Here is a 27,925-nt window from a genome sequence, read left to right as displayed (position 1 = left end):
TGTCTGACACCCCCCCCCAGATCACGGTGCACAAGGGGGACTCCTGCACCCTTCTGAGCAACGCCCACCCCCACCGCTGGCGGGTGCAGAGCGCGGGGGGCAGCGAGGCCCTGGTCCCCTCCGTCTGCTTCCTCCTGCCCCCCCCCAACAGCGAGGCCATCGACGCTGTCACACGGTGAGTGGGGGTCCGCTCTGATGGGGGGGGGCCCTTGTCCCTCTGCTGGTTACTTCCACCCTCGGGTCCCCACTGCCATTGGGTGTCCCTTGTCCCCCCTTTTGTTATGGGGGTGTCCCCCCCAGCACCATCCTGGGTCCCCCTCTGCTTTGGGGTCCCCTGCCTTCCCCCTCCCTAAGTCCCCCCTCTGCCTGGTGTCCCCCCCTCTTCTTCAAGACCCCCCCCCCTCCTCTCTGTGCTGTGCTGCACTGTCCCCCCCAGGTTCCCCCTCTGCCCTGGGGTTCCCTCCCCACAACCATCCTGAATCACCCCTGCTGCAGAGCCCCCCCTCCTCCCCCAGGGTCCCCCCTTGGTCCCTCTGTACCCCTCCTCCCGTGGGATCCCCTCCCACGGGGTGTCCCCCCCCTCTCCACCCTGGATCCCTGTGTCCCCTCTTTCTCCCACGGGCCCCCAATATCCCCCATTGCCTCCCCCCAGTGTTCCCCTAACCCCTCCCCCTCTCCCCTGGGGTCTTTCCATGCCCCCTCACCCGTGCCCCCCAGCCATGCCCCCCATGCCCCCCACCCGTGCCCCCCGCCCATGCCCCCGTGCCCCCCAGGCTGCGTGATTCCCACCGGGAGCTGCAGGAGCTGTGGGAGCAGCAGGAGCGGGGGCTGCGGGCGCTGCTCTCCTGGCACCGCCTCACACGGCTGCTGCAGCAGATCCAGGCCTGGACCCCCCAGGGGGTGAGTGGGGGTCCCGGGAGGGTAACAGGGGGGGAGGGGCCACTGAGTGGGTGTCCCACAGGGGGAATTTGGGGTTGATGGTATCCCCTCCCTGGGGGTCCCACAGCAGGGTCTGACAGTGTCCCCTTCCCCAGGGGCGTGCCGGGGGTCCCAAGGGTGTGCTGGGGGCCTGGGGGTGCCCCCCCTGCCCCTGGGGGTCCTGTAGGGGTCTGACGGTGGTCCCCTGGCCTGGGAGATCCTGTGGGGTTGCTGGGGTTCTCATGGGGGTGCTGGGGGTGCCTCCCTATCCCTGGGGCTGTGTTGGGGTTCTTGTGCGGGTGCTGGGGGTCTGGGGGTGCTCCTCTGTATCTTTGGGGTGCCGGGGGTCCCGTGGGGGTGCCAGTGGAGTGAGGGACCCCCCGTGCCCCCCAGCTGCGGGCGCTGCCCCCCGAGGAGTGCCGCCGGGCACTGGGGGAGCTGGAGGTGACGCTGGGGGAGTTCGAGGCGCAGAGCCGGGGGGTGCCGGGGTTCAGCCCCCAGGAGCGGCAGCGCCTGCGGCAGCAGAGCCAGGAGTGTGCCCGGAGGGGAGAGGGGCTGCTGCTGGGGCTGGAGAGAGGTGAGACCCCCAGGGAGAACCCCACCACCGAGATCCCTCCCCAGGGAGACCCTGCCCAGAACACCCCCCCCCAGAAAACCCCCAGACCCTGCCCATGGACACCCCGCCCCATTGAGACCCCTCCCCACCAAGAGCTTCCCCACAGAGACCCCTCTCCATAGAGACCTCCCTATGGAGACCCTGCCCAGAAACCCCCCCAGAAACTCCCTAGATCCTCCCCATGGAGAACCCTCCCCACAGAGACCCCTGACACCAAGACCCCCTTCCCACCTTAACCCCCTCCCCACCTGCATGGAGACTCCCTGTGAGCCCCCTCCCTACCATAGCCCCCTCCCCATCGGCATTGAGACCCCTGGTGAGCCTCCTCCTCACCATAGCCCCCCCCGCCCCAGCATGGACACCCTTTGTAAGCCCCGTCCCCACCAGCACAGTGACCTCAAGTGAGCCCCCTCCCCACCATAGCCCCCTCCCCACCCACATGGAGACCCCAAGTGGGCCCCCTCCCAACTACAGCCCCCTCCACATCTGCGGGGAGACCCCTTCTGAGCCCCCTCCCCACCATAGCCCCCCCCCACCAGCAGGAACACCCCTTGTGAGCCCCTCCCCACCTTCTCGGCTGCCCGGGGGGTGATGTTGGGGTGCTGAGGTGTCCCCACTGTGCCCCCAGGGGAGCAGGATGAGTCCCTGTGCCGCAGTTTCATCTCTCAGCTGAGGGACCTGCGCCTGCAGCTGGAGAGCTGTGGTACCAGAACCACCCAGCGCCTGCGCCTGCCCCTGGAGCCTGACCCAGCTCAGGAGTGTGCCCAGCGCCTGGCTGAGCAGCAGGTGGGGACCACACGGGGGTCCTGAGACCCTCAGGGGGGGACAAACACAGAGCTGGAGGTAGAGCAGCACCCAGGAGAGGGACCCTGGGGTGCTGGGTGAGGAGAAGGTGCCCAGGAGCCATCAAACCCCCAGCAGTGTGAGCAGCAGGGCCAGGGAGGGGATTGTCCCCTCTGCTCTGGGGAGCCCCCCCTGGGGTAAAGCTGTGTCCAGCTCTGGGGTCCCCAGCAGCAGAAGGACACGGAGCTGCTGGAGCCAGTGCAGAGGAGGCCCTGGAGCTGCTGGGAGGGCTGGAGCAGCTCTGTTCTGGAGCCAGGCTGAGAGAGTTGGGGGTGTTGAGGCTGGAGAAAAGAAGGCTGCAATGGGGAGACCTTGGAGCAGCTTCCAGGTCCTGAAGGGGCTCCAGGAAAGCTGGGGAGGGACTTGGGACAAGGGCCTGGAGGGATGGGATCCTCCCAGGGGGAAGGGTTTGCAGCTGGGAGAGGGGAGATGGAGAGGAGATCTTGGGCAGGGAGGGAGGGAGGGAGAAATTGTTTGGGGTGAGGGTGCTGAGCCCCTGGGTGCCCAGGTTGCCCCCAGAAGCTGTGGCTGCCCCATCCCTGGCAATGTTGAAGGTTGGGTGGGGCTTGGAGCACCCTGGGCTGGGACTGATGATCTCTAAGCTCTCTCCAACCCAAACCATTCCATGGTCTTGCCCGGGGTCTGGGGTCCTGGCTGGTGGGACAGAGTGGGATCAGCCATGGGCACTGCTCAGCCCAAAGCATGAGGAACCTTCCTGTGCTGCAGCAAATCCACCTGGAGCTGGAGGGCATCAAGAAGAACCTGGACAAAGTGAGTGAGAAGTCAGAGGAGGTGCTGGCCCATCCCGAGCCGGCCAGCTCAGCACCCATCCTGCGCTCCGAGCTGGAGATCACCCTGCAGAAGATGGACCAGGTCTATGGGCTCTCCAGCATCTACCTGGAGAAGTGAGTGCTCATCCTCCCCACAGCTCCGGGCTCTCCTCCCTGTCCCCTGGGCTGTGTCCCCATGGTCACTGTGCCCCAGATGGCCTCCAGCCACCCCATCCCCACCAGCCCCTCTCTTCCTCTGAACAGAAGGTCCATTGGGGCCCCATCCCTGGTGGGCTCATATACCAGGGGGAGCAGGAAATTATCCTCTCTATGGGTGCTGCACTTTGGCCACAACAGACATGGGGAGCTCCAGGCTGGGCACAGAGTGGCAGAAAGGGACCTGGGATTGCCAGGAAGCTGAACAGGAGCCAGCAGTGTGCCCAGGTGGCCAAGAAGGCCAATGGCATTCTGGGCTGGCTCAGGAACAGCGTGGCCAGCAGGGGGGAGTTGGGCTCTGCTCCCAGGCAGATATCAGTCAGACAAGAGGCCATGGGCTCAATAATTTTTTCCTAATATCTGATAACTGAAGCTCAGCCAGGGGAGGTTTAGGTTGGCTATTAGGAATTCTTTGCAGAGAGAGTGATCAGGCATTGGAATGGGCTGCCCAGGGAAGGGTGGATTCTCCATCCCTGGAGGTTTTCATGAAGAGCCTGGATGTGGCACTGAGTGCCATGGGCTGGGAACCACGGGGGGAGTGGATCAAGGGTTGGATTTGATGATCTCAGAGGTCCTTTCCAACACAAATGATTCTGTGATTCTGTGTCTTCTCTCCACAGGCTGAAAACCATCAGCCTGGTGATCCGCAGCACCCAGGGGGCGGAGGAGTTGGTCAGGAAGTTCGAGGAGCAGCTGAAGGATGTGCAGACCGTGCCGGCTGACCTGCAGGAGCTGGAGGCCAGCAAGGCTGAGCTGAAGGTAGGAGATGTACTGGAGCTGGGGAAGAATTTCTCCCTGGAAAGGGTTGTCAGGGCCTGGCCCAGGCTGCCCAGGGCAGGGCTGGAGTCCCCATTATCTCTGGAGGGGTTTCAGAGCCTGGGGATGTGGGGATGAGGGACATGGGGGGGTGGCCATGGTGGTGTTGGGTTGATGGTTGGATTTGATTATCTCCCAAGTCTTTCCTGATCAAAGCACTTAGATGAAAGTGACAGCTCATGGGTCTGTGGGGGGGCTCTGGGGGTCCGTGGGGGGCTGTGGGTGTCAGTGCTGACCTCTCCTGTGCCCCCAGCGCCTGCGGGCTCAGGCTGAGAGCCATCAGCCCTTCTTCGAGACGCTGGAGAGCGACTTGAGCAAGGCCAAGGAAGTGAACGAACGGATGGTGAGAGGTCACAGCGAGAGGGATGTGGACCTGGACCGGTACCAGGAGAAGGTCCAGCAGTTGCTGGAGCGCTGGCACAGCGTCCTGGCCCAGAGTGACCTCCGTCAGCGGGAACTGGATCAGCTGGGCCGGCAGCTCCAGTACTACCGGGAGAGCTGTGAGGGGCTGCGGGGGTGGCTGCAGGAGGCCAGGAGGAGGCAGGAGGAGATCCAGGCTGTGCCCATCACCCACAGCCAGGCCGTGAGGGAGCAGCTGCTGCAGGAGAAGGTGAGCCCGGTGCTGGGGATGGTTTGGATGGGGCCGATGGTTCCGGTGCTGCAAGATGGGCCCCACACTCCAGGAAAGATGCTGAGGTCCTGGAGCAAGGTCAGAGAAGGGCAACCAAGTGGTGAAGGGTCTGGAGAAGAAGTCCTGGGAGGAGAGGGTGAGGGAATTGTTCAGCCTGGAGAAGAGGAGGCTCCCAGGTGAGCTCAGAGCAACCTTCCAATATCTGAAGGGGCTACAAGAAAGCTGGGGGAGGGCTTTGGACACGGGGGGGTAGGGAGAGGACAAGGGAAATGGGTTAAAACTTGGAGAGAAAGGGGAGATTGAGGTTGGAGATGGGGGAGAAATCCTTTGGGGTGAGGGTGCTGAGCCCCTGGGTGCCCAGGTTGCCCCCAGAAGCTGTGGCTGCCCCATCCCTGGCAGTGTTGAAGGTTGGATGGGGCTTGGAGCCCCCTGGGATGGGGGAGGGGTACCTGACCATGGCAGGGGAGGCACTGGGTGGGCTTTGAGGTCCCTTTCAATCCTACCACTCCATGATCCCATGATCTGGAGAACAAGTCCTGGGAGGAGAGGCTGAGGGAAGTGGGAATGTTCAGTTTGGAGAAGAGGAGGCTGAGAGGAGACCTCATTGCTCTCTCCCACTCCCTGCAAGGAGGTTGTAGGGAGGTGGGTGCTGGGCTCTGCTCTCCAGGGAGCAGGGACAGGAGCAGAGGACGTGGGCTGGAGGTGCCCCAGGGGAGGTTTAGAGCAGATCTGAGGAAGAATTTCTGTCCTGAGAGAGCAGTCAGGGGTTGGAAGGGGCTGCCCAGGGAGGTGGTGGAGGCACCATCCCTGGAGGGATTTCCAACCCGTGTGGATGGGGCACTCCAGGACATGCTCTGGGGGGTGATACAGATACTGAGAGATTTTACTGGGGGGATCTGGTGGTCTCAGAGGGCTTTTCCAGCTGTGACAATGCTGTGAGTCCGTGCTGGTTGGTGACCATTGCCATCCCTTGGTTGTGGTGGGAAATTGGTGCTGGTATGGGTGTGGGACACCCCAGAGGGCTGTGCTGCCATCCAGCAGGACCTGGACAGGCTGGAGAGCTGGACAGAACCAGAACCACCTGAGGCTCACCAAGGGCAAGTGTAGGGCCCTGCACCTAGGGGGGAACAGCCCCAGGGACCAGGACAGGTTGGGGGTGACCTGCTGGGGAAAGACCTGGGAGTCCTGGTGGCCACCAGGTGACCACGAGCCAGCACTGTGCCCTGGTGGCCAAGGCCAATGGCATCTTGGGGTCCATCAAAAAGAGTTTGGGCAGCAGGATGAGGGGGGTTCTCCTCCTCCTCTGCTCTGCCCTGGTGAGGCCACGTCTGGAGAACTGGGTCCAGTTCTGGGCTGCCCAGTTCAAGGAGAGGGAGGTGCTAGAGAGAGGACAGCAAAGGGCTGCAAAGATGATGAGGGGTCTGGGACATCTCTCCCAGGAGGAAAGGCTGAGGGACTTAGGTGGTTTTAGTCTGGAGAAGACTGAGGAGGATCTTCTCAATGCTTACCAGTCCTTGGAGGGGTGTCAGGAGGATGGAGTCTTCTTCCAATGGTGCCCAGTGACAGGACAAGAGGTAACGGGCACAAACTTGGAACAGGAAGTTCCAAATAAAACATGAGGAGGAAATTCTTTACTTTGAGGGTAGCAGAGCCTTGGCCTAGGCTGCCCAGTGGTGGTGGAGCCTCCACCTCTGATGACATTCCAAACCCACCTGGACACCATCCTGTGCACCCTGCTCTGGGTGACCCTCCCCAGGCAGGGGGCTTGGAGTAAATGACCTCCAGAGGTCCCTTCCAACCCCCACCATGCTGGTGCTCTGGGCTCACCCTGCTGCCTTCCCCCAGAAACTGCTAGAGGAGTGCGACCACAACAAGGAGAAGGTGGAGGAATGCCAGCGCTACGCCAAGCAGTACATCGACGCCATCAAGGTGCGTTGGGGGGGCTCCTGGGGTGGTGCTGGGGGGGTCTGGGTGAGGCTGGGGCACTCAGGACCCTTCTCCTGCAGGACTATGAGCTGCAGCTGGTCACCTTCAAGGCACAGGTGGAGCCGGTGGCGTCTCCGGCCAAGAAACCCAAAGTGCAGTCGGCGTCTGACAGCATCATCCAGGAGGTGAGGGGGTCCCTGGGGGTCCCTGGGGGTCCCTGGGGGTGGTGGGTGCCGGAGGGGGTGGAGGTGCTGTCCCCTGGCTCTGACTCCACCGTTTGCCTGCAGTACGTGGACCTGCGGACGCAGTACAGTGAGCTGACCACGCTCACCAGCCAGTACATCAAGTTCATTACCGAGACGCTGCGGCGGCTGGAGGAGGAGGAGGTATGGCTGCATCCACCACCACCGGGACCACCTGGGGCCACGGCTACCGGCCCCGTGACTAACGCTGGCCCTTGGCTCTTTAACAACCCCGGTGGCACCGGGCTGGTTGGCTCTGGGCACGGTGGGCTCTGGCGGGACCGGGGGTAGGAGGCACTTCCCAGATGTTGGCGGTGCGGCCGGCGCAGCACTGGGCTCGGGGGGCCCAGCGGGCTGGCTGCCCCCCTCCCGCTCACCTCTCTAACTCTTGGTTTCTGCCCTCGGAGCCGCTTTGCCGTTGCTTTGTCTTGGGGGATGTTTGTGTTGGTGGGGAGCTAATGGAGGGTAAAACCCCCTCCCCGGATGACTCTGGCACCCCCTGCAGCAGGTACTCACTTGGTGCATGTCCCCGCCTCCACCTCTCCATCTCCCCCCACGGCAGATGAACCCCTCCCGCTCGCTGCTCCCTTGTCCCCCCGCTCCTCATCCCCCTCTGGCCCCAGGGGTGGCACCGGGGTTGTCACTGGGGGTGGCAGGAGTGGTCTGGCACCGCACGCTGCTCCGTGCAGGAGCTCACTGTGGGGCCGTGGCTGGAGGAGCTCGGGCTGCTCCCCTCTCCACCCCAGCTTTACCAGCTGGGAAAACACTGCTGGCTCCTCGCTGCCACCTGCTCCCTCCATGCTGGGCTGGTCCCCATGGTGGTGGCTCCACGCTGTCCCCGAGCAGGGTCTGCTCCTGCCGGGGGGTTCCTCCTGGCTTGGTGCTGTTCTGCCAGCTGCTGGGTTCCTTCTCCATCTCCCCGAGCTTAGCTGGCGCTTGTCCCCTCCCTGTGGTGCTGTCTCTGTCCTGTCGCCCACGCTGTGCTGTGTCTCTCTGTCTGCCATCACCTCTTCTGGAAGCCGGCGTCACCTCCGGGGAGCCAGAGCCATTTCCCCGCGTGTCCTCTGCCTGGCACGGCGCCAGCGGCCGGTCCTGTCTGTCCATCTGTCCGCCCGTCCATCCCTTGTGATTTCTTTCTCTTCCCTCCCTTTTTTCTCTCTTCGCACCCCTCTTTCCAGAAGGCCGCCGAGAAGCTGAAGGCAGAGGAGCGGCAGCGGCTGGCGGAGGCGGAGGCGCAGCTGGAGGCGCAGCGGCAGTTGGCCCAGGCCCACGCCGAGGCCAAGGCGCAGGCGGAGGCGGAGGCACGGGAGCTGCAGCTCCGCATGCAGGAGGAGGTGACCCGGCGCCAGGTGGTGGCCGTGGACGCCGAGCAGCAGAAGCAGAACATCCAGCAGGAGCTGCTGCAGCTGCGGCAGAACTCGGACCACCAGATCCAGTCCAAGGTGAAACTGATCGAGGAGGCCGAGTACAGCCGCAAGCGGGTGGAGGAGGAGATCCGCCTGGTCCGCCTGCAGCTGGAAAGCACCGAGCGGCAGCGGGCGGGCGCCGAGGCAGAGCTGCAGGAGCTGCGGGCCCGCGCCGAGGAGGCCGAGCGGCAGAAGCGGCAGGCGCAGGAGGAGGCCGAGCGGCTGCTCCGGCAGGTGAAGGAGGAGAGCCAGAAGAAGCGGGAGGCGGAGGAGGAGCTGCGGCGCAAGGTGGAGGCCGAGCGGGCGGCGGCGCGGGAGAAGCAGCGGGCGGTGGCGGAGCTGGAGGAGCTGCGGCTGCAGGCGGAGGAGGCCGAGCGGCGGATGCGGCAGGCGGAGGCCGAGAAGGAGCGGCAGATCCGGGTGGCCCAGGAGGCGGCCCAGCGCAGCGCCGAGGCCGAGCTGCAGAGCAAGCGGCTCTCCTTCGCCGAGAAGACGGCGCAGCTGGAGCTGTCGCTGCAGCAGGAGCACATGGCGGTGGCCCAGCTGCAGGAGGAGGCCGAGTGGCTGAAGAGGCAGCAGGAGGAGGCCGAGCGCTCGCGGGAGGAGGCCGAGAAGGAGCTGGAGCGCTGGCGGCAGAAGGCCAACGAGGCGCTGCGGCTGCGGCTGCAGGCAGAGGAGGTGGCCCACAAGAAGGCCCTGGCCCAGGAGGAGGCAGAGAAGCAGAAGGAGGACGCGGAGCGGGAGGCCCGCAAGCGCGCCAAGGCAGAGGAGTCGGCCCTGCGGCAGAAGGAGATGGCCGAGGAGGAGCTGGAGAAGCAGCGGGAGCTGGCGGAGGGCACGGCCCAGCAGAAGCTGGCAGCCGAGCAGGAGCTGATCCGGCTGAAGGCCGAGATGGACAACGGGGAGCAGCAGCGGCTGCTGCTGGAGGAGGAGCTGGCGCGGCTGAAGGCGGAGGTGGGAGAGGCCATCCAGAAGAGGAAGGAGGTGGAGGAGGAGCTGGCTAAGCTGCGGGCCGAGATGGAGGTCCTGCTGGAGAGCAAGGCCAAGGCAGAGGAGGAGTCGCGCTCCAGCAGCGAGAAGTCCAAGCAGCGTCTGGAGGCAGAGGCCAGCAAGCTGCGGGAGCTGGCAGAGGAGGCCGCCCGGCTGCGGGCCCTCTCCGAGGAGGCCAAGCGGCAGCGGCAGCTGGCGGAGGAGGAGGCGGGCCGGCAGCGTGCCGAGGCCGAGCGCATCCTCAAGGAGAAGCTGGCAGCCATCAATGAGGCCTCGCGGCTGAAGGCTGAGGCGGAGATCGCTCTAAAGGAGAAGGAGGCGGAGAACGAGCGGCTGCGGCGGCTGGCGGAGGACGAGGGCTACCAGCGCAAGCTGCTGGAGGAGCAGGCGGCCCAGCACAAGCAGGACATCGAGGAGAAGATCGCCCAGCTGAAGCGCTCCTCCGAGAGCGAGCTGGAGCGGCAGAAGGGTCTGGTGGAGGACACGCTGCGGCAGCGGCGGCAGGTGGAGGAGGAGATCCGCGCCCTCAAGGCCAGCTTCGAGAAGGCCTCGGCCGGCAAGAGTGAGCTGGAGAGGGAGCTGAGCCGCATCCGCAGGGAGGCGGAGGAGGTGCAGCGCAGCCGGGAGCAGGCGGAGCGGGAGGCCGAGCGGCAGCGGGCGCTGGCGCTGGAGGAGGAGGGCCGGCGGCGCGAGGCGGAGGAGAAGGTGCGGGACATCTTGTCGGCCGAGGAGGAGGCCGGGCGGCAGCGGCGGCTGGCCCTGGAGGAGGTGGAGCGGCTGCGGGCCATGGTGGAGGAGGCACGGCGGCAGAAGGAGCTGGCGGAGAAGGAGTCGGAGCGGCAGATCCAGCTGGCGCGGGAGGCGGCACAGAAGCGTCTGGAGGCAGAGGAGAAGGCCCACATGGCCGCCGTGAGGCAGAAGGAGCAGGAGCTGCTGCAGACGCGGCAGCAGGAGCAGAGCCTGGCCGAGCGCCTGCGGGAGGAGGCCGAGCGGGCCCGGCGGGCGGCCGAGGAGGCCGAGCTGGCGCGCGGCAATGCCGAGCGGGAGGCCGGGCTGTCACGGCAGCGGGTGGAGGAGGCCGAGCGGCTGAAGCAGCGGGCAGAGGAGGAGGCGCAGGCCCAGGCGCGGGCGCAGGCGGACGCCGAGAAGCTGCGGAAGGAAGCGGAGCTGGAGGCGGCCCGGCGAGCGCAGGCCGAGCAGGCGGCCCTGCGGCAGAAGCAGCTCGCCGATGCTGAGATGGAGAAGCATAAGAAGTTTGCTGAGCAGACCCTGCGGCAGAAGGCGCAGGTGGAGCAGGAGCTGGCCAAGGTGAAGCTGCAGCTGGACGAGACCGACCACCAGAAGGGCATCCTGGACGAGGAGCTGCAGCGGCTGAAGGAGGAGGTGACCGATGCCGTCCGGCAGAAGGCCCAGGTGGAGGAGGAGCTGCTGAAGGTGCGGGTGCAGATGGAGGAGCTGGCCAGGCTGAAGGGCCGGATAGAGGAGGAGAACAAGGCGCTGATCCTCAAGGACAAGGACAACACGCAGAAGTTCCTGGCGGAGGAGGCCGAGAAGATGAAGCAAGTGGCGGAGGAGGTTGCCCGGCTGAGCGTGGAGGCTCAGGAGGCTGCCCGGCTGCGGCAGTTGGCCGAGGACGACCTGGCCCAGCAGCGGGCACTGGCCGAGAAGATGCTGAAGGAGAAGATGCAGGCGGTGCAGGAGGCCACGCGGCTGCGGGCCGAGGCCGAGGTGCTGCAGAAGCAGAAGGACCTGGCGCAGGAGCAAGCCAAGCGGCTGCAGGAGGACAAGGAGCAGATGCAGCAGCGCCTGGCCGAGGAAACCGAGGGCTTCCAGAAGACCCTGGAGGCCGAGCGCCGGCGCCAGCTGGAGATCACGGCCGAGGCCGAGCGCCTCAAGCTACACGTGGCGGAGCTGAGCGCTGCTCAGGCCAAGGCGGAGGAGGAAGCCAAGCGCTTCAAGAAGCAGGCAGAGGAGATCAGCGGGAGGCTGCACGAGACCGAGCTGGCCACCCAGGAGAAGATGACGCTGGTCCACACGCTGGAGATCCAGCGGCACCAGAGCGACGAGGACGCGGAGAAGCTGCGCAAAGCCATCGCCGACCTGGAGCAGGAGAAGGAGAGGCTGAAGCAGGAGGCGGCGTTGCTGCAGCAGAAGGCGGAGGAGGTACTGGGCGAGGGTCCCCCTCGGCTGGGGGGGAGTTCACAGGGATGGATGGCGGCCCCCGGGGCCACCCCCACCCCTTGTGCCGCCGTTCTGGCCCCGGGGAACCTCCTGAGCTGTTCCTTTTTGTAGACAGGAGCCGTCCCCAGCTGCTGGCTTCGGTGCCGGGCAGGGAGACTCCGGACATCTCCCTGAACCCCCCGTGTCTGTCCCCTGCTCGTTGTCCCTCCCTTGTCAATTGCTGCAGCTCCCTAACCCCAGCTGCGCCCCCTTAACCATGTGGCAGAGGAGTTGGGGGGCACCCTGAGCCCCACCAGCCCCCTGCCAACTCCCTGACCACCCTCCTGCCTCCCCCCCCCCCAGCCCCGGGCCCTCTGACCCTGCTGTCCTCTCTCCCCCTCTAGATGCAGGTGGCCCAGGAGGCCCAGCGCCGGCAGGAGACGGAGCTCCTCCAGCAGAACTTCCTGACGGAGAAGGACAGCTTGCTGCAGAAGGAGAAGTTCATCGAGGAGGAGAAAATGAAGCTGGAGAAGCTCTTCAAAGACGAGGTAGAGAAAGCCCAGAACCTGAAGGCAGAGCAGGAGAGGCAGCAGAAGGAGATGGAGCAGGAGAAACAGCAGCTGAAGGCCATGCTGGACGAAGCTAAGAGGCACCAGCAAGAAGCAGAGGAGAGCGTCCGGCACAAGCAGGAGGAGCTGCAGCATCTGGAGAGGCAGCGGCAGGAGCAGGAGAAACTCCTGGAGGAGGAGAACAAGAAGCTGAGGGAGAGGCTGGAGCAGATGGAGGAAGAATACAAGGCTGCCCTGGCCCAGACACGAGAGATCATGATCCAGACAGACGAGCTGCCCCAGGAGGCAACGGTTACGATGACGCAGCTGTCGGACGCCCGAGCCGTGCCCAACGGCCGCGACGCGGTGGACGGCTTGGCACAGAACGGAGAGCCCGAGTTTGCCTTTGAAGGCATCCGGCAGAAGGTGTCGGCAGAGAAGCTGTCTGAGGCTGGCATCCTGAGCCAGGAGAGCCTGGACAAGTTGGCCAAGGGTGTGGTGAGCGTCAGCGAGCTCTCCCAGAGGGAGGATGTCAGGAAGTACCTGCAGGGTAAGAGCAGCATCGCAGGTTTGTTGATCAAACCCACCAACCAGAAGATGAGTATCTATGAAGCCATGAAGAAGCAGTTGCTGAGCCCGGGCACAGCCCTGGTGCTGCTGGAGGCGCAGGCGGCCTCCGGCTTCATCCTCGACCCCGTGCGCAACGCCCGGCTCTCGGTCAACGAGGCGGTGCGGGAGGGCGTCATCGGGCCCGAGCTGCACAACAAGCTGCTCTCTGCTGAGCGGGCGGTCACCGGCTACAAGGACCCCTACACCGGGGAGAAGATCTCCCTCTTCCAGGCCATGAAGAAGGATCTGATTGTCAAGGAGCACGGCATCCGCCTGCTGGAGGCCCAGATCGCCACCGGCGGCATCATCGACCCCGTGCACAGCCACCGCCTGCCTGTGGAGGTGGCCTACGAGAGGGGCTACTTCGACCAGGAGATGAGCCAGGTCCTCTCTGACCCCAGTGACGACACCAAGGGCTTCTTCGACCCCAACACCAATGAGAACCTCACCTACCTGCAGCTGATGGAGCGGTGCGTGACCGACCCCGAGACGGGGCTGTGCCTCCTGCCGCTCGCCGACCAGGTGGCCAAAGCCGGGGAGATGGTCTACACTGACAAAGAAGCTAAAGACGTCTTTAAGAAGGCCACAGTGACAGCACCCTTTGGCAAGTTCCAAGGGAAGACGGTGACCATCTGGGAGATCATCAACTCTGAGTACTTCACCGAGGACCAAAGGCGGGACTTGATCCAGCAGTACCGGACCGGCAAGATCACGGTGGAGAAGATCATTAAGATCATCATCACGGTTGTGGAGGAAAGTGAAAAGAAGAGCCAGATGTGCTTCGAGGGACTCCGGGCCCCCGTGCCGGCTGCCGAGCTGCTGGACAGCAAAATCATCAACAAGGACCTCTACAACCAGCTGCACCAGGGCAAGAAGTCGGTGAAGGACCTGGCAGAGATGGAATCGGTGCGGCGCTACCTGAAGGGCACTGACGCCATTGCTGGCGTCCTGGTGGAGTCGAGCGGCCAGAAGCTGACCTTCTACGATGCCCTGAAGAGGAACCTGCTAAAGCCAGAGGTTGCCCTGTCCCTGCTGGAAGCCCAGGCTGCCACCGGATACATCATCGACCCGGTGAGGAACAGTCTGTTCTCTGTTGATGAGGCGGTGAAGGCCGAGGTGGTGGGGCCGGAGCTCCATGAGAAGCTGCTGTCAGCAGAGAGGGCAGTGACCGGCTACAAGGATCCCTACACAGGCCAGACGGTTTCCCTCTTCCAAGCCCTCCAGAAGGGCCTCATCCCCAGTGACACCGGGGTGCGTCTGCTGGAGGTCCAGCTGGCCACTGGGGGAATAATCGATCCAGTCAACAGCCACCGGCTCCCGCTGGAGACAGCCTACAAGCGTGGCTACTTGACCCCGGAGATGAACAAGGCTCTGTCTGAGCTGCAGGGTGACTCTAGGACTTTCTACTGTCCCAACACTCAGGAGCACCTCACCTACGCCCAGCTGCAGAAGAACTGCCACCGCGACCAGCAGACTGGCCTCTGCCTGCTGCCCCTCTCTGACAAAGCCATCCAGTCTCAGCAGGAGGAGGTCTACACCGACAGCCAGGCCAAGGAGTGCTTTGACAAGGCGATGGTGGAGGTCCCGGTGGGCAGCATGAAGGGCCGGACCATGACCATCTGGGAGCTGATCCACTCGGAGTACTTCACGGAGGAGCACAGGCGGGAGCTCCTCCGGCAGTACAAGACTGGCAAGGTGACCATTGAGAAGATTATCAAGATTGTGATCACCATCATTGAGGAGGCAGAGACCAAAAAGCAGGAGAAACTGACCTTCAGTGGTCTGCGGGCACCCGTCCCCGCCAGCGAGCTGCTGGAGTCCCACATCATCAGCAAAGCCCAGTTCGAGCAGCTGAAGGAAGGCAAGAAATCAGTGAAGGACCTCTCTGAGACAGAAGCAGTGAGGAGATTCCTCCATGGCAGCGACTGCATCGCTGGCATCTACGTGGAGGCCACCAAGGAGAAGCTGAACATCTACGAGGCCATGAAGAGGAACCTGCTGAGGCCCAGCACTGCCATTGTCCTCCTGGAGGCCCAGGCTGCCACCGGCTTCTTGATCGACCCCGTGAAGAATCGGAAGCTGTATGTCAACGAGGCTGTGAAGGCCGGCATTGTTGGGCCAGAACTGCACGAGAAGTTGCTGTCAGCTGAGAAGGCCGTCACAGGGTACAAAGACCCCTACTCCGGGGACACCATTTCCCTCTTCCAGGCCATGAAGAAAGGACTCATTGTCAAAGAGCACGGCATCCGCCTGCTGGAGGCCCAGATCGCCACCGGTGGCATCATCGACCCCGTGCACAGCCACCGCCTGCCCGTGGAGGTGGCTTATGAGAGGGGCTACTTGGACCAGGAGATGAGCCAGGTCCTCTCCGACCCCAGTGATGACACCAAGGGCTTCTTCGACCCCAACACCAATGAGAATCTCACCTACAGGCAGCTGAAGGAGAAGTGCATCGAGGACCCTGAGACCGGCCTGTACCTGCTGCCTCTGCGGGAGCCCGAGAAGCCTTCGGTGGTGGAGACCACCCAGGTGTACACGGAGGCTGAGACACGGAAAGTGTTTGAGGAGACACAGGTGGACATCCCAGTGGGCAGCAGGGCGGGCTCCTCCATGTCGCTGTGGGAGATCATGCACTCGGACATGCTGCCTGAGGACCAGCGGAAGCAGCTGATGGAGGAGTTCCAGTCAGGCCGCGTCTCTAAGGAGCGCATGATCATCATCATCATCGAGATCATCGAGAAGACCGAGATCATCCGGCAGCAGAATCTCACCTCCTATGACTACATCCGCCGCCGCATCACGGCCGAGGACCTCTACGAGGCCAAGATCATTTCCCAAGACATCTACAACTTGCTGAAGCAAGGCTCCAAAACCTTCCGGGAGCTCCTGGATGTGGAGACCGTCTGGAAGTACCTCTATGGCTCAGGCTGCGTGGCCGGCATCTACATCCCCTCCTCCAAACAGACGCTCAGCATCTACCAGGCGCTGAAGAAGGGGCTGATCAACTCCGAGGTGGCCCGTTCCCTCCTGGAGGCCCAGGCTGCCACCGGTTTCATGATAGACCCCAACAAGAACGAGATGCTGACGGTTGACGAAGCGGTCAGGAAAGGCGTGGTGGGGCCCGAAATCCATGACCGGCTCCTGTCGGCGGAGAGGGCCGTGACCGGTTACCGAGACCCCTACAGTGAGCAGAAGATTTCCACCTTCCAAGCCATGAAGAAAGACCTCATTCCCAGCGAAGAGGCCCTCAAGCTGCTGGATGCCCAGATAGCCACGGGGGGCATCATTGACCCACACCTGGGCTTCCACCTGCCCCTGGAGGTGGCCTACCAGCGGGGCTTCATCAACAAGGAGACCTATGACATGCTGTCCGAGCCCAGCGAGGTGAGAAGCTACGTGGACCCATCCACAGAGGAGAAGCTGAGCTACACGCAGCTCCTGAAGCGGTGCCGGAAGGATGAGAAGAGTCGGCTCCTCCTGCTCCCCCTCTGCGACACCCGCAGACTCACCTTCCGGGGGCTGCGCAAGCAGATCACCGTGGAGGAGTTGGTCCGTTCCCAGGTCATGGATGAGGACACCGCCCAGCGCCTCCAGGAAGGTCTCACCTCCATCGAAGAGGTCTCCAAGAACCTGAAGAAGTTCCTGGAGGGCACCAGCTGCATCGCCGGTGTCTTTGTGGACTCCACGAAGGAGCGGCTGTCGGTGTACCAGGCCATGAAGAAGGGCATCATCAGGCCGGGCACCGCCTTTGAGCTCCTGGAGGCGCAGGCAGCCACTGGGTATGTGATCGACCCCATCAAGGGCCTCAAGCTGACGGTGGAGGAGGCCGTGCGGATGGGCATCGTGGGCCCCGAGTTCAAGGACAAGCTGCTCTCTGCTGAGAGGGCGGTCACTGGCTACAGGGACCCCTACACGGGGAAGCTCATCTCCCTCTTCCAGGCCATGAAAAAGGGGCTGATCCTGAAGGACCACGGCATCCGCCTGCTGGAGGCCCAGATTGCCACGGGAGGCATCATCGACCCCGAGGAGAGCCACCGCCTGCCTGTGGAGATGGCCTACAAGAGGGGCCTCTTCGATGAGGAGATGAATGAGATCCTGCTGGACCCCAGTGATGACACCAAGGGCTTCTTCGACCCCAACACGGAGGAGAACCTCACCTACCTGCAGCTGATGGAGCGCTGCATCACCGACCCGGAGACGGGGCTGTGTCTCCTGCCCCTGAAGGAGAAGAAGCGGGAGAGGAAGACCTCCTCCAAGTCCTCCGTCCGCAAGCGCCGGGTGGTGATCGTCGACCCTGAGACGGGCAAGGAGATGTCGGTGTACGAGGCCTACCGGAAGGGCCTCATCGACCACCAGACCTACCTGGAGCTGTCGGAGCAGGAGTGTGAGTGGGAGGAGATCACCACCTCCTCCTCTGATGGAGTGGTGAAGTCCATGATCATCGACAGGCGCTCGGGGCGCCAGTACGACATCGACGACGCCATCAGCAAGGGCCTGATTGACCAATCGGCCCTAGACCAGTACCGCTCCGGCACCCTCTCCATCACCGAGTTTGCCGACATGCTCTCTGGCAACATGAGCGGCTTCCGCTCCCGCTCCTCCTCAGTGGGCTCCTCCTCCTCCTCCTACGCCGCCAGCCCGGTCCCCTCCCGCATGCAGATCTCCATGTGGAGCGACCCGACGGAGGAGACGGGGCCGGTGGCGGGCATCCTGGACACGGACACTCTGGAGAAGGTGTCCATCACTGAGGCCATGCGCCGCAACCTGGTGGACAACATCACAGGGCAGAGGCTGCTGGAAGCCCAGGCCTGCACCGGCGGCATCATCGACCCCAACACCGGCGACAAGTGCACGGTCGCTGATGCCGTCAACAAGGGCCTGGTGGACAAGATCATGGTGGACCGCATCAACCTGGCGCAAAAGGCCTTCTACGGCTTCGAGGACCCGCGCACCAAGACCAAGATGTCAGCGGCGCAGGCCCTGAAGAAGGGCTGGCTCTACTATGAGGCCGGGCAGCGGTTCCTGGAGGTGCAGTACCTGACTGGGGGCCTGATCGAGCCTGAGACCGAGGGCCGCGTCTCCCTGGACCAGGCGCTGCAGAAGGGCACCATCGATGCCCGCACGGCCCAGAAGCTCCGTGACGTCAACACCTACTCCAAGTACCTCACCTGCCCCAAGACCAAGCTCAAGATCTCCTACAAGGACGCCATGGACCGAAGCATGATTGAGGACGGGACGGGCCTGCGGCTGCTGGAGGCCTCCTCCCACTCCAGCAAGGGCTACTACAGCCCCTACAATGTCAGCGGTGCCGGATCCACCTCCGGCTCCCGCACCGGCTCCCGCACCGGCTCCCGCTCCAGCTCCCGGCGAGGCAGCTTTGACGCCACCGGCTCTGGCTTCTCCATGACCTTCTCTTCCTCCTCCTACTCCTCCTCCAGCTTCGGCCGCAGATATGCCGGGGGTGCCACCGTCGCTCCCCTCGCCGCCTCCCTCCCCAACGCGAGCTGCGGGTGGGAGGCGAGTGGGGGGCACCAGGAGCTGCCTGGATCCCAGCTCTGCCTGGCCTGAGCCCCCCAGACCCATTCTCACCGCCGCCTCCACGCCTGCTCCGCATGTGGCCTCGCCGCTGCCTCCCCCCTGACCCCTGCTCCTCACCCCTCCCCCCGATGCAGTGCCTCGAGTTTAACCAAAAAGACTGACTTATAGATTAATATATGCGACCGTGCAAGAGGATTTGTATATTAAGAGATTAAAACAGAAATAAACACACACACACTACGGCCACTGGGACCCTCCCGCCCGGCCGCACCCCTGCCAAACAGGAAAACAGTTCTGCCATCTCCCTCGCCCCCTGGGCACCCACCCCCCCACCTCACTCCCCCGCACCCCAACAGAAGAGACCACCGCCCCAGGAGGTGGAGGACACGGCCCCCAACCCCTCGGCCCACCCCAGCCGCTGCCACCACCATAAGTGCCACCGGCGGCTGCCACCACCACTGCCACTCCCGCCGAGGGACCGGCTCTGCTACTGCCGCTTCGCCCACCCAGGGGCTTCGCCTCCGCCAGCCCGGCACGGCTCCTGCCACCCCCTCCCTGCCTCCGCCTGTCTGTCCGTCTGTCTGGGAAGCGCTCTGCTTCCTCTTCCTCCTCTTTCTCCTCTTCTTCCTCTTCCTCTTCTTCTTCCTCTTCCTCCTTGGCGCAAGGTCGAGCTGTTAACCAACGCTGATGAGGCTTTGCCGCCCTAATTGCCAGGGGGTCTGCCAGAGCCCGCGTGCCGCACGGCCCAGCCCAGCCCCGGGGGGTGGCAGGGCACAGGATTTCGGTCAAACCGGCGCCTCCGCCCCACGGCCTCCCCTGTCCCCCCCCCCCCCAACCCCCCCGGTAACGCACTCTCTTTCCGCCAGACCTCTCGTTCCAGTCCTACCGCCCCGGTCCCCGTCCCGGTGCCGCTGGACCAGCTCCTCACTTGGGTCTCCGGTGTCACCAAATCCTGGATGACCCCCAGGGGAGCTCTGGACGCGGCAGCTCCTCGGTCGGGCGCGCCGGCACAGGTAACACCAAAACTTACTTAAGTCTTTTCTTTTTTTGGAGCTGGGTTTGGCCGCGGGGGCTTCGGTTGTGTGCGGGGACACCGAGGTGGCCACATCTCGGTTGTCTGCGTGTCCCGGGGGACAGTCACCCCCGTGGTGATGCCGGAGCTGGGGAGGGGGGGGGGATTGGGGTGTTCACTGGCTTCATCCCCCGTCCCGTTTTTTCCGTGTCTCATCCCATCTTTTCGCTCTGTTGTAGTGTGGCTGGATCCATCATCCCACCTCCCCCCACCGCCGGGCCCGGCCCCCGCCCCGCCGCCGCTGGGACCACACTTGAGGACACGGGGACAAATCTCCCTTGACACTTACCCAGAGTCCCCAGGCAGAGGGGGGCACCGGGACCCCCCCAGGCAGGGGCTGAAGCAATAAATGATACAGACGCCGGGGCTGACCCCATGCCGGGTGCCCCCTCCTCCTCCCCGGGGTGCCGCGGTGGCCGTGTCCCCTCTCCTCCTTCCCGCCTGCTCATCTGCCACCTGTAACCGCCTCATGTCACCTCGCTGCTCAGCGTCCCCTCCTTAATTGTTCTCCTCCTCATTATTACCCGATTCTGCTTTTTTTCGCATGACGTGCGGGTGCGGGCGGCGCGGGGCTCCCCCCTCGCAGGGGCCGAGTCAGAACCCAAACACATCTCTTTGGTTTTATTTTTATTTTGGGTTGTTTTATTTTGGGGTTTTTTTTCTTTTTTTTGGGGGGTGGGAGGGAAGGTGGGGGCGGGCAAAACACTAAAGCCTGCCTTGTACATACCCCGGGGTGTTTGTAAAAGCCGCAGTTTGGGCCCAGGGCAGTAAAAAAAAGAAACGAATCCTAAAACCCGCCGGCAGCTCCGCGTCCTCTGTCCGCCCGCCCCGTTTCCCCCGGGGGGACTTCGGCGGGAGGGGGGCAGCGGGGCCGGGGGTCTCTGCTTTGGGGACGCGGTGCAGGACGCTGTGCCGGGGCTGTCCCTGCTCGATGGTGTCCCCTGCCCGCTCAGTGCCACCCCCGGGGGTCCGGCGGAAGCAGCTGGTGGCAGCTGGGGAGCCCGTTGGTCATTAGTGGGGCTGTAATTAGCAGCGTTCCCCCGCGCCCCTCCCCGTGGCTGCAGTGGGGAGGGGGGTGGGAGGGCTGGGGGAGGGTCCCCTGTGTCTGGGGGTGGGCACAGGCTGCAGTGGGTCCGGAGAGATTCTGGGGCCTGGGGTCATCCCGTACCCCTCACACACCCCATGGGACCACTCTAATCCCTGGGGCCCTGGGGCTGAGTCCCCCTGTCCCAGTCCCCTCCCACCATAGGCCAAAAGCCCCTTGCCCCCCATGACAGTGGGAGGGTCCCTGAGCTGTGGGGTCAACTCTGGGGAGAGCCACGGGGCCAAATATGGGGTGAGCCGTGGGGTGACCCATGGGGTGCATGGGGAAGGCCCATCCTCCCACTGCCACCTCCGTGGAGTTTCCCCAGCAGCCTCGTGCCCCCCGTGTCACCCTCCTTCTCCCCCAGGACCCCCTGTTCCTCCCCAAACCCCTTGCCAGGGGCAGTGTCTGCCCCCCCCTGAGATGCCCAGTACCCCCCGCACCAGGTGACATGGTGACAGGGGGACACAGCAAGGGTCCTGCTGGGGGGCTGATGCCTCCTCTCGCTTTCTACTGGGGTCTGTGCTGGGGAGGTCGGTGTCCTCGGCACGAGGTGGGACCCCAAGACCTCCTGGGGTGGGTGCTGGGGGCTGTGGGACCCACGGGTGCCAGATCCTGCTGGTGCCACTTCCCCCTCCCCCACCCCGGGGACTTCACTGACCCTGGACCCTTAACCCTGGACCCTCACCCTGGACCCCCCAGGTGTTTCCTGGGGTTCCTGGAGCCCCCAGCCCCCTCCCTGGAGGGCAGAGACGAGTCCCCATCTCAGACATGTGGCCCACCCTGTCCTTGTGGTCATCCTCATCCTGCTGACACCTTTGTCACCTGTGTCCCTGCTTGCCTGTGCTCAGGGGGGGCTCTGAGTGGGGAGTCAGGGCCTGAGGATGATCCAGGTTTTGACTCAAACCACTGGAAAAGCCCCAAAATTGGATGTTCCCCCCTCTCCTCCTGCAATGGCACCGGGGTGAAAAGCAGGTGTCTCAGATGGGGGGGTGGACCCCCCAGCAATGTCACAGTGCTGGGGGGACTTGGCTCTGTTTCCCCATGTCCCCACCACCCCACTGCTCTCCCCACAGAGCTACTGCACCCCGGACCCCCCTGGACCCCCTGGGGAGAGCGTGGAGGGGTCTTCAGCAGCCATCGGGGACACCGAGAGGTACTGGGGGGTCCTTGCTCCGGGAGGGGGCCGGGGGGGCTGCAGCTCCGGACACATGGGGATGGCACTGGGTTTATCTCACCCATGGCTGAGCTGAGGCCACCAGCCCTGGGGACACTCGGTGTCTCCTGCCCAGGGGGACGCAGGGCTGGGGGTGGCTTGGGGAACGTGGTGGCTTCTGGGGACACTCCAGTGGTGGCACGGTGGGCACAGTGGTGGAGTGGGCACTGGTGGGTGGGTGCCAGGCCTGTGATGGCAAGCGGAGCCACAGAGCCACCAGCCCCAGTGTCCCTGCGTGGTCACCCCAGGGGTCTCGGTGTCCCCTTGTGCCCAGGCTCGCAGAGCCAGGGGGAGATCCCTGGCAGTGCCAGTGCTGTGGCTGGGCCGCTGCTGGGCACAATCATAGAATCATAGAACCATAATTTGGGTCAGATGGGACCTCCAAAGCTCATCCAGTCCAACCCCCAGTGATGCCATTGCTTGTCACGATGCCACGGCAGGGGACACGGTGACCACGCCAGTGTCCCCCCCTCTCTCCACAGACACAGCGAGGGGCATCGGGAGGTGCAGGAGCAGCTCCTGGCCCTGCGGCTCTGGCTGGAGGTGGTGGAGCAGGGACTGCCAGGGCTGCCGGGGCCCAGACATGGACCCCAGGTAACGGGGGGACACTGGGCACGTGGTGACAGGTGACAGAAGCCAGTGTGTCCCTTGAGGCTGGTGGGTTTTGGGTCACCAAAGTGGTGGTCAGGAGACCCTTTGGCATGGCCCTGGTGACACCAATGGGGTCACGTGTCTTGGCTCCTGTCCCTCGGGGGGACAGTGCCCAGGCTGTGGCCTCTGTCCCTGCTGTCACCATCGTGGGCCTGGCACCGCCTGTTCCTGTGTCCCCAGAGGTACCTGTGACACTGCTGCTGCATCTCCCTGCCCAGGCCAGGGCTGTGCAGCCCCTCTGGAGGGGGCACACCCAGCCCCCTGCCCCCAGTACTTGGGGGCACCCATCAGCCCCATCCCCGCTGGGGGGGCACCAGCTGCCTCTCCCTGACACTCCCAGCCCCTCATTCCCATCCCTCTCCCTCATTCCCTCTCCCCCAGCCCCTCTCCCCCAGCCCTTCTCCCCTCTTCCCCAGCCCCTCACCGCCGCCTTTGTCCTCCCTTGCTGCACACATGGCAGCACAAACTGAAAAGATCTTTTCATCCACCCCGGCACAGACAAAGCCCCAGCCTGGCGGGATCCCACAGCCCACCCGCCTCCCGGGGTTCCTCTCTGCCCAGCCTGGCCCCCACCTTCACCCCCTGCCCCACGCCCACCTCCCCCTGCCCCAACCCAGTCCATGAGTCCTGGGGGTCCCAATTAGGTCCTTCTTGGGGTCCTTCACCAGTGCCATGGCCTCAAGATGTGCCAGGGGAGGTTTAGGTTGGAGCTGGGGAAGAATTTCTCCCTGGAAAGGGTTGTCAGGGCCTGGCCCAGGCTGCCCAGGGCAGGGCTGGAGTCCCCATCATCCCTGGAGGGGTTTCAGAGCCTGGGGATGTGAGGATGAGGGACATGGCGGATGCTGGGGTCAGGGTTGGACTCCATGATCTCCAAGCTCTTTTGCCACCCAAACCATTCCATTGTCCCCCTGCACAGGGGCAGCCATGGGGGGCTCGGCACCATCAGGTCTGGGTTCAGCTGGGGACACCAGGACCACCCAGGGACCCCCCTGCTGAAGCTGGACCCCTGCATGAACCCACTGCTGGGTGCTGAGCCCCTCACCCCCAGCCCCTTGACCCCCCAACACCCTGGCTCTGGGAGGGTCCAAGGGAGCCCCAGCCAGAGCCCCCCACACCTCTGGGTGGGAGTCACCCTGGGGTCTGGGCATCCTGGAGGGGCTGAGCTGCTGTGGGGCTGCAGTGCAGTGCTTGGTGTCCCCATTTCCTAGAAGCCTGGTGTCCCCATGTCCCTGTGTCCCAGTGATGTCCTCATGTCCCAGTGTCCTGGTATCCCAGTATCCCAGTGTCCCCATGTCCCTGTGTCCCCCCATGTCCCTGTGTACAAATGCCCTTGTGTCCCTGTGTCCGTATGTCCTATTGTTCTGCTGTCCCCATGTCCCCATATCCTTGGGTCCCCAGTGTCCCCACATCCACTGTATGCCCATGTCCCAGTGTCCCCAGTGTCCCCATTGTCCCCATGTCCCAGTGTCCCCATGTGCACTGTGTCCCCATGTCCTGGTGTCCTCCATGTCCCCATCTCCCGGTGTCCCCCATGTCCCCCTGTCCCCGTGTTCCCATGTCCCAGTGTCCCCATGTCCCCTCTATCCCGGTGTCCTCATGTGCCCGTGTCCTGGTGTCCTCATGTCCTGGTGTCCCCCATGTCCCCATGTCCCTACGTCCCCTTGTCCCCGTGTCCCCATCTCCCGGTCTCCCGGTGTCCCCATGTGCCCGTGTCCCGGTGTCCCGGTGTCCCCGTGTCCCGGCGGCGGCAGGCGGGGCGGTGGCAGGTGCAGGGGCTGGGCTGGGGGTGGGCTGGGGGGTGGTCGTGTCGCCCCCTGCCCGGGCGGTGGGAACGGCCGAGCTCCTCTCCCCTCCCCCCGGGATGGCTGCGCGGCCCCGGGGGTTTCCCCGGTAACGGCCACACCGGGGTTAACGCGGCCGCTTTGTACCGGGGGGGGTGGTCCCGGCGGGGGGTGGGGGGGTGGTCCCTGGGGAGGGGTCCCGGTGCCTCCCCCCCCCCCCGGGGCGCGGCGCACAAAGGCGGTGGCGAGGCAGGAGGCGATGCCCGGGCGGTGGTAACGGGGAGCGGGACCCCTCCCCAGCTCCCACCGCCCCCTCCCACGACTCTCCCCTCAACCCCCCCCCCCCGCCTCCCCCCGGCCCCGCCCGCCGGCCCGGCCCCGCCATGGCCCCGCGGCGGCCGTGAAGCCCCCGGCCCGGCCCCGCCGGCACCCGGCTCGGCCCAGGGGTGAGTGGGGGGCGGCCGGGGGGGTTCAGGGCCATGGACACTGCGAGGGGGGGGCGAGGAGCGGAGGGGGATGGCGGGGGGGGTGGGCAGGGCACCGCCGCCATGGGGGGCAGGGGGTCCGGGGGTCCAGGGCTCCGGAGGTTTAGGGTCCAAGGACCCTGGGCTTTGGGGTGCTTGTGGCTCCAGGGCTCTGGGGGTTCAGGGGTTCTGGGGGTTTAGGGTCGGGGGTCCAGGGGTCCAAGTCTCAGGGGCTCTTGGCTCTGGGGGTCCAAGGCTCTGGGGTTTGAGGGGGTCTGGGGGCTGCTGAGCGTCTGCACTGTGTCCCCACGGTGGGGCAGAGGCCACTGGTGCCCAAGTGCAGGGTCCCCTGAATCCCCCGTCGCCCACCCGGGGGTCTTGGTGTCACCCCCCCCACCCGTGGGAGCAGGTGCAGCGGACACCACGTGTGGGGCGAGCATGACCTGGCCCCACGCGTGTGCACGGTGACCCCAAGCACGAGGATTGTGCCTGGGAGGGAGGTTTGGGTGGGGGGGCTCTGGGGTGCCATGGGCACGTGTGGAGTGGGGTCTGATTGCATGTGGTGTGTTTGTGTGTCGCGTGTTGAGACAGGATTGTCACAGTGTGGAGCGTGGAGCCGCGTGTCAGGGGGGGTGTGTGCACATGTGTGGGGTGGGATGCTGGGCTGGGGGCTCCGTGGGGCCAGGGGGTGTGCTGGGGGAGTCAGGGGGTCTCGTGGGGGGTACAGATGGGTGTGGGGCTGGGTTAGTGTGGTCCCAGTGTGGGCAGTGGTCGTGGGAAGTGGTCGGTGGTCCCAGTGTGGGCAGCCCTGTGGCTGTGGTGAGGGGGCTGCTGTGGGAGGGTCCTGCTGGGTGTGGTGGGGGATTTATATCTGCGGCAAGGTAGAGACCCTGCCCACGGGTGGGTGAATGGGTGGGTGTGGTGGCCGCAGCCCTCCTGGCAGCCCCCCACCCCTCTGCCAGCCCTGTGGACAGATGGTCCCTTGTTGCTGTAACGGCACAAAGTGACGCCGGGTGGGAGCATCTGCCCGGCCCCCCGCTGCCCCCCATCCCTCCACACGATGCCAGCCAAGGGGTCACAACCCCGGATCCCCCCTGGTCCCCTCCCTCTGATCAGCCTGGGGTGTCCTCGGAGGGGGCTGGGACCCCCCAAAGCCGCTGCAGGGATTTGGGCAGTTGGGGTTGGGGGTGTCCTGGGCACAGGGCGGGGGTCTGGGAGCCCGGGTGGCCTCACTGATGGGGGTCTCCTGGCTCCTTGCAGGCGGGGACCTGAGTGGGGTCCCGGTACCCACCATGGGGAACGCAGTGAGCCGGCCCAGCTGCCTGGGCCAGAAGAGCCGCCGTCCCGAGGAGCTCCGGCGGGAGCCCCGGGATGTGGGGATGGATGTGGGGCAGCCCCCAGCCCCCAGTCTGCCCCAGGCCTGGCCGGGGTCTCTGGAGAAGCCCCCCGGAGCAGGGAGGGGCTGGAGCCTGTTTTCCGCAGCCCCCCAGAGCGGGGTGGGCAGCCCGGGGCTGCGGCGCAGCCGCTCGGAGGTGACGGTGCCCAACGGGGGCACCCCCGGGGTCCTGGCGGGGGGGGCGGCGGTGGCAACGTGGACCCCCCCTCCCCGGGCTGGCGGCCCCCGAGGGACGTGGTCCTGGAAACCTCTGACCACCCGGGAGGTGACGGAGGTGACGGAGGTGACCGAGACCATCGTGACGGAGATCGTGGAGGTGACGGAGTACCCGTTGGGCGAGCCCCTGGTCACCCGCACGGTGACGGTGCTGACGGAGCTCGTGGCCGGACAGACGGACGCAGCCGAGGTGACTGCGGGACCCCGGCCCTGGGACACCCTGACGGTCCCAGCTCGGCCGGTGCCACCAGCACCTCCAGTCGGTTTTGCCCATTCTGTCCCTCCCAGGGGCTCCGGTGCCCACGCGTGGCACATGGGACCCTGGGGGTGGCAGCAGGGGGTCTGCAGAACACAGCCCCGGCGCTGGGGACCCCCCAGCAGAAACACGAGGCCATGGGGGTCCATCCCAGCAGGGGACACCGGGGAGGACTTGGGCAGGTCCCCTCCATCCCCAGCATCACTGCGGTGGGGAAAGGGGCACCCCCATCCCCCCGGCTGCCCCCTCAGCTGGCTCAGTTCCCCCCCTCTGTCCCCAGGGGTCCCCACAGGCTGTTCCAGCACCGGAGGAGTTGGGGGGCACGGAGCGGGCACAGGACACCTTGGAGAGCCTGCTGGCCTGGGTGGCTGACATGGAGGAGCTGGTGGGCAACCAAAAGCCCCCCTCGGCAGAGGTGAAGGTGGCCAAGGCCCAGCTGGAGGAGCAGAAGGTGGGTTGGGGGTGGGTGGGGGTGCTGTGACCCAGCCTGGGGGGAGCAGGAGGCTGCTGGAGGGTGGAGGAGTCTGCAGCATGGTGCCCATCCCCACCACTGCCTTGCAGCTCCTGAAGAGGCTGCTGGAGGAGCGGAGGCCACGGGTGGAGAGGGTCTTGCAGGACATGGAACATGGCTTGGTCATGGAACACGGACTGGGCAGAGAACATGGATGCAGCACAGAACATGGAGCCAGCACTGAACATGGATCCAGCATGGAACATGGCTTGGGCATGGAACATGGATCCAGCGTGGAACATGGCTCAGGCATGGAACATGGATCCAGCACAGAACATGGATCCAGCATGGAACATGGCTCTGGTGTGGCAGAGGTCTCCAGCACTGGTGCAGAACAAGGCTCGGACACAGAACACGGATCTGGCACAGGTCACGGCCCCAGCATGGAACATGGGTTGGACATGGAATATGGCTCTGGCATAGCTCATGGCTCGGACACGGAACACGAATCTGGCACAGGTCATGGCCCTAACACGGAACACGTCTCGGACACAGAACCCATCTGGGCCACGGTGCCCAAGGGTCTGGGGGCGCGGTGGGAGCGGTTGGTGCAGGAGGCTGAGGCCAGGTGGGTGTGTGTTCCCCCCCCCCCCACAGCATTGCCAGGACCCCCACCCCCTGTGCCACCCCCCGGGGGTGCCTGGGCAGGGGTCCCGTGCCCAGGGGGGCAGGGCGCAGGGCTGGGGGTCCCTCGTCCCATGTCCCCATGTCACGGACCATCCCCACGGCATCCCCGGGTCCATCCCCCCCCCGGCTCAGCCCTCCTGGTACCGGCGCAGGTCCCGGTGCCTGGCGCGGATCGTGCCGGCGGCCCAGGACTTCCAGGAGGCTGTGGACCCCTTCCAGGAGTGGCTGGTGGCCACCGAGAGGCAGCTGGCCCAGCTCTGGCACCCGGGAGGCTGCCTGGACCGCGTGCGGGACGCCCACCAGCAGAGCCAGGTGGGGACCCCCGTGGGGGCTTGGGCTGGGGGGGCACCCATAGGTACAGGGGGGACATAGGGAGAATGGGGGGGGGTCACAGGGGTCTGGGGGCCACCCATAGGTGGGGG

At 65.1% G+C, this 27,925-nt stretch overlaps 1 protein-coding gene across 1 annotated transcript in view; it reads left to right on the top strand.

Moving 5' to 3' along the window:
- Positions 1-27,925, top strand: part of PLEC (plectin) — a 69,771-nt gene that overhangs the window by 22,866 nt on the left and 18,980 nt on the right. Inside the window, exons 21-38 of the mRNA XM_071736983.1 lie at positions 21-175; positions 774-900; positions 1,312-1,495; positions 2,163-2,320; positions 3,104-3,282; positions 3,984-4,122; positions 4,433-4,789; positions 6,656-6,739; positions 6,817-6,921; positions 7,024-7,122; positions 8,157-11,537; positions 11,939-18,256; positions 18,586-18,796; positions 19,096-19,242; positions 25,758-26,299; positions 26,337-26,816; positions 26,927-27,444; positions 27,656-27,815. Of these exons, the coding sequence (XP_071593084.1) occupies positions 21-175; positions 774-900; positions 1,312-1,495; positions 2,163-2,320; positions 3,104-3,282; positions 3,984-4,122; positions 4,433-4,789; positions 6,656-6,739; positions 6,817-6,921; positions 7,024-7,122; positions 8,157-11,537; positions 11,939-18,256; positions 18,586-18,796; positions 19,096-19,242; positions 25,758-26,299; positions 26,337-26,816; positions 26,927-27,444; positions 27,656-27,815 (13,344 nt within the window). The remainder of the gene's footprint in view (positions 1-20; positions 176-773; positions 901-1,311; positions 1,496-2,162; positions 2,321-3,103; positions 3,283-3,983; positions 4,123-4,432; positions 4,790-6,655; positions 6,740-6,816; positions 6,922-7,023; positions 7,123-8,156; positions 11,538-11,938; positions 18,257-18,585; positions 18,797-19,095; positions 19,243-25,757; positions 26,300-26,336; positions 26,817-26,926; positions 27,445-27,655; positions 27,816-27,925) is intronic.

Source organism: Heliangelus exortis, chromosome 2 (assembly GCF_036169615.1).
Source record: "Heliangelus exortis chromosome 2, bHelExo1.hap1, whole genome shotgun sequence".
In the NCBI taxonomy this organism is placed as follows: domain Eukaryota; kingdom Metazoa; phylum Chordata; class Aves; order Apodiformes; family Trochilidae; genus Heliangelus; species Heliangelus exortis.
This window is presented reverse-complemented; position numbering and strand designations above follow the sequence as displayed.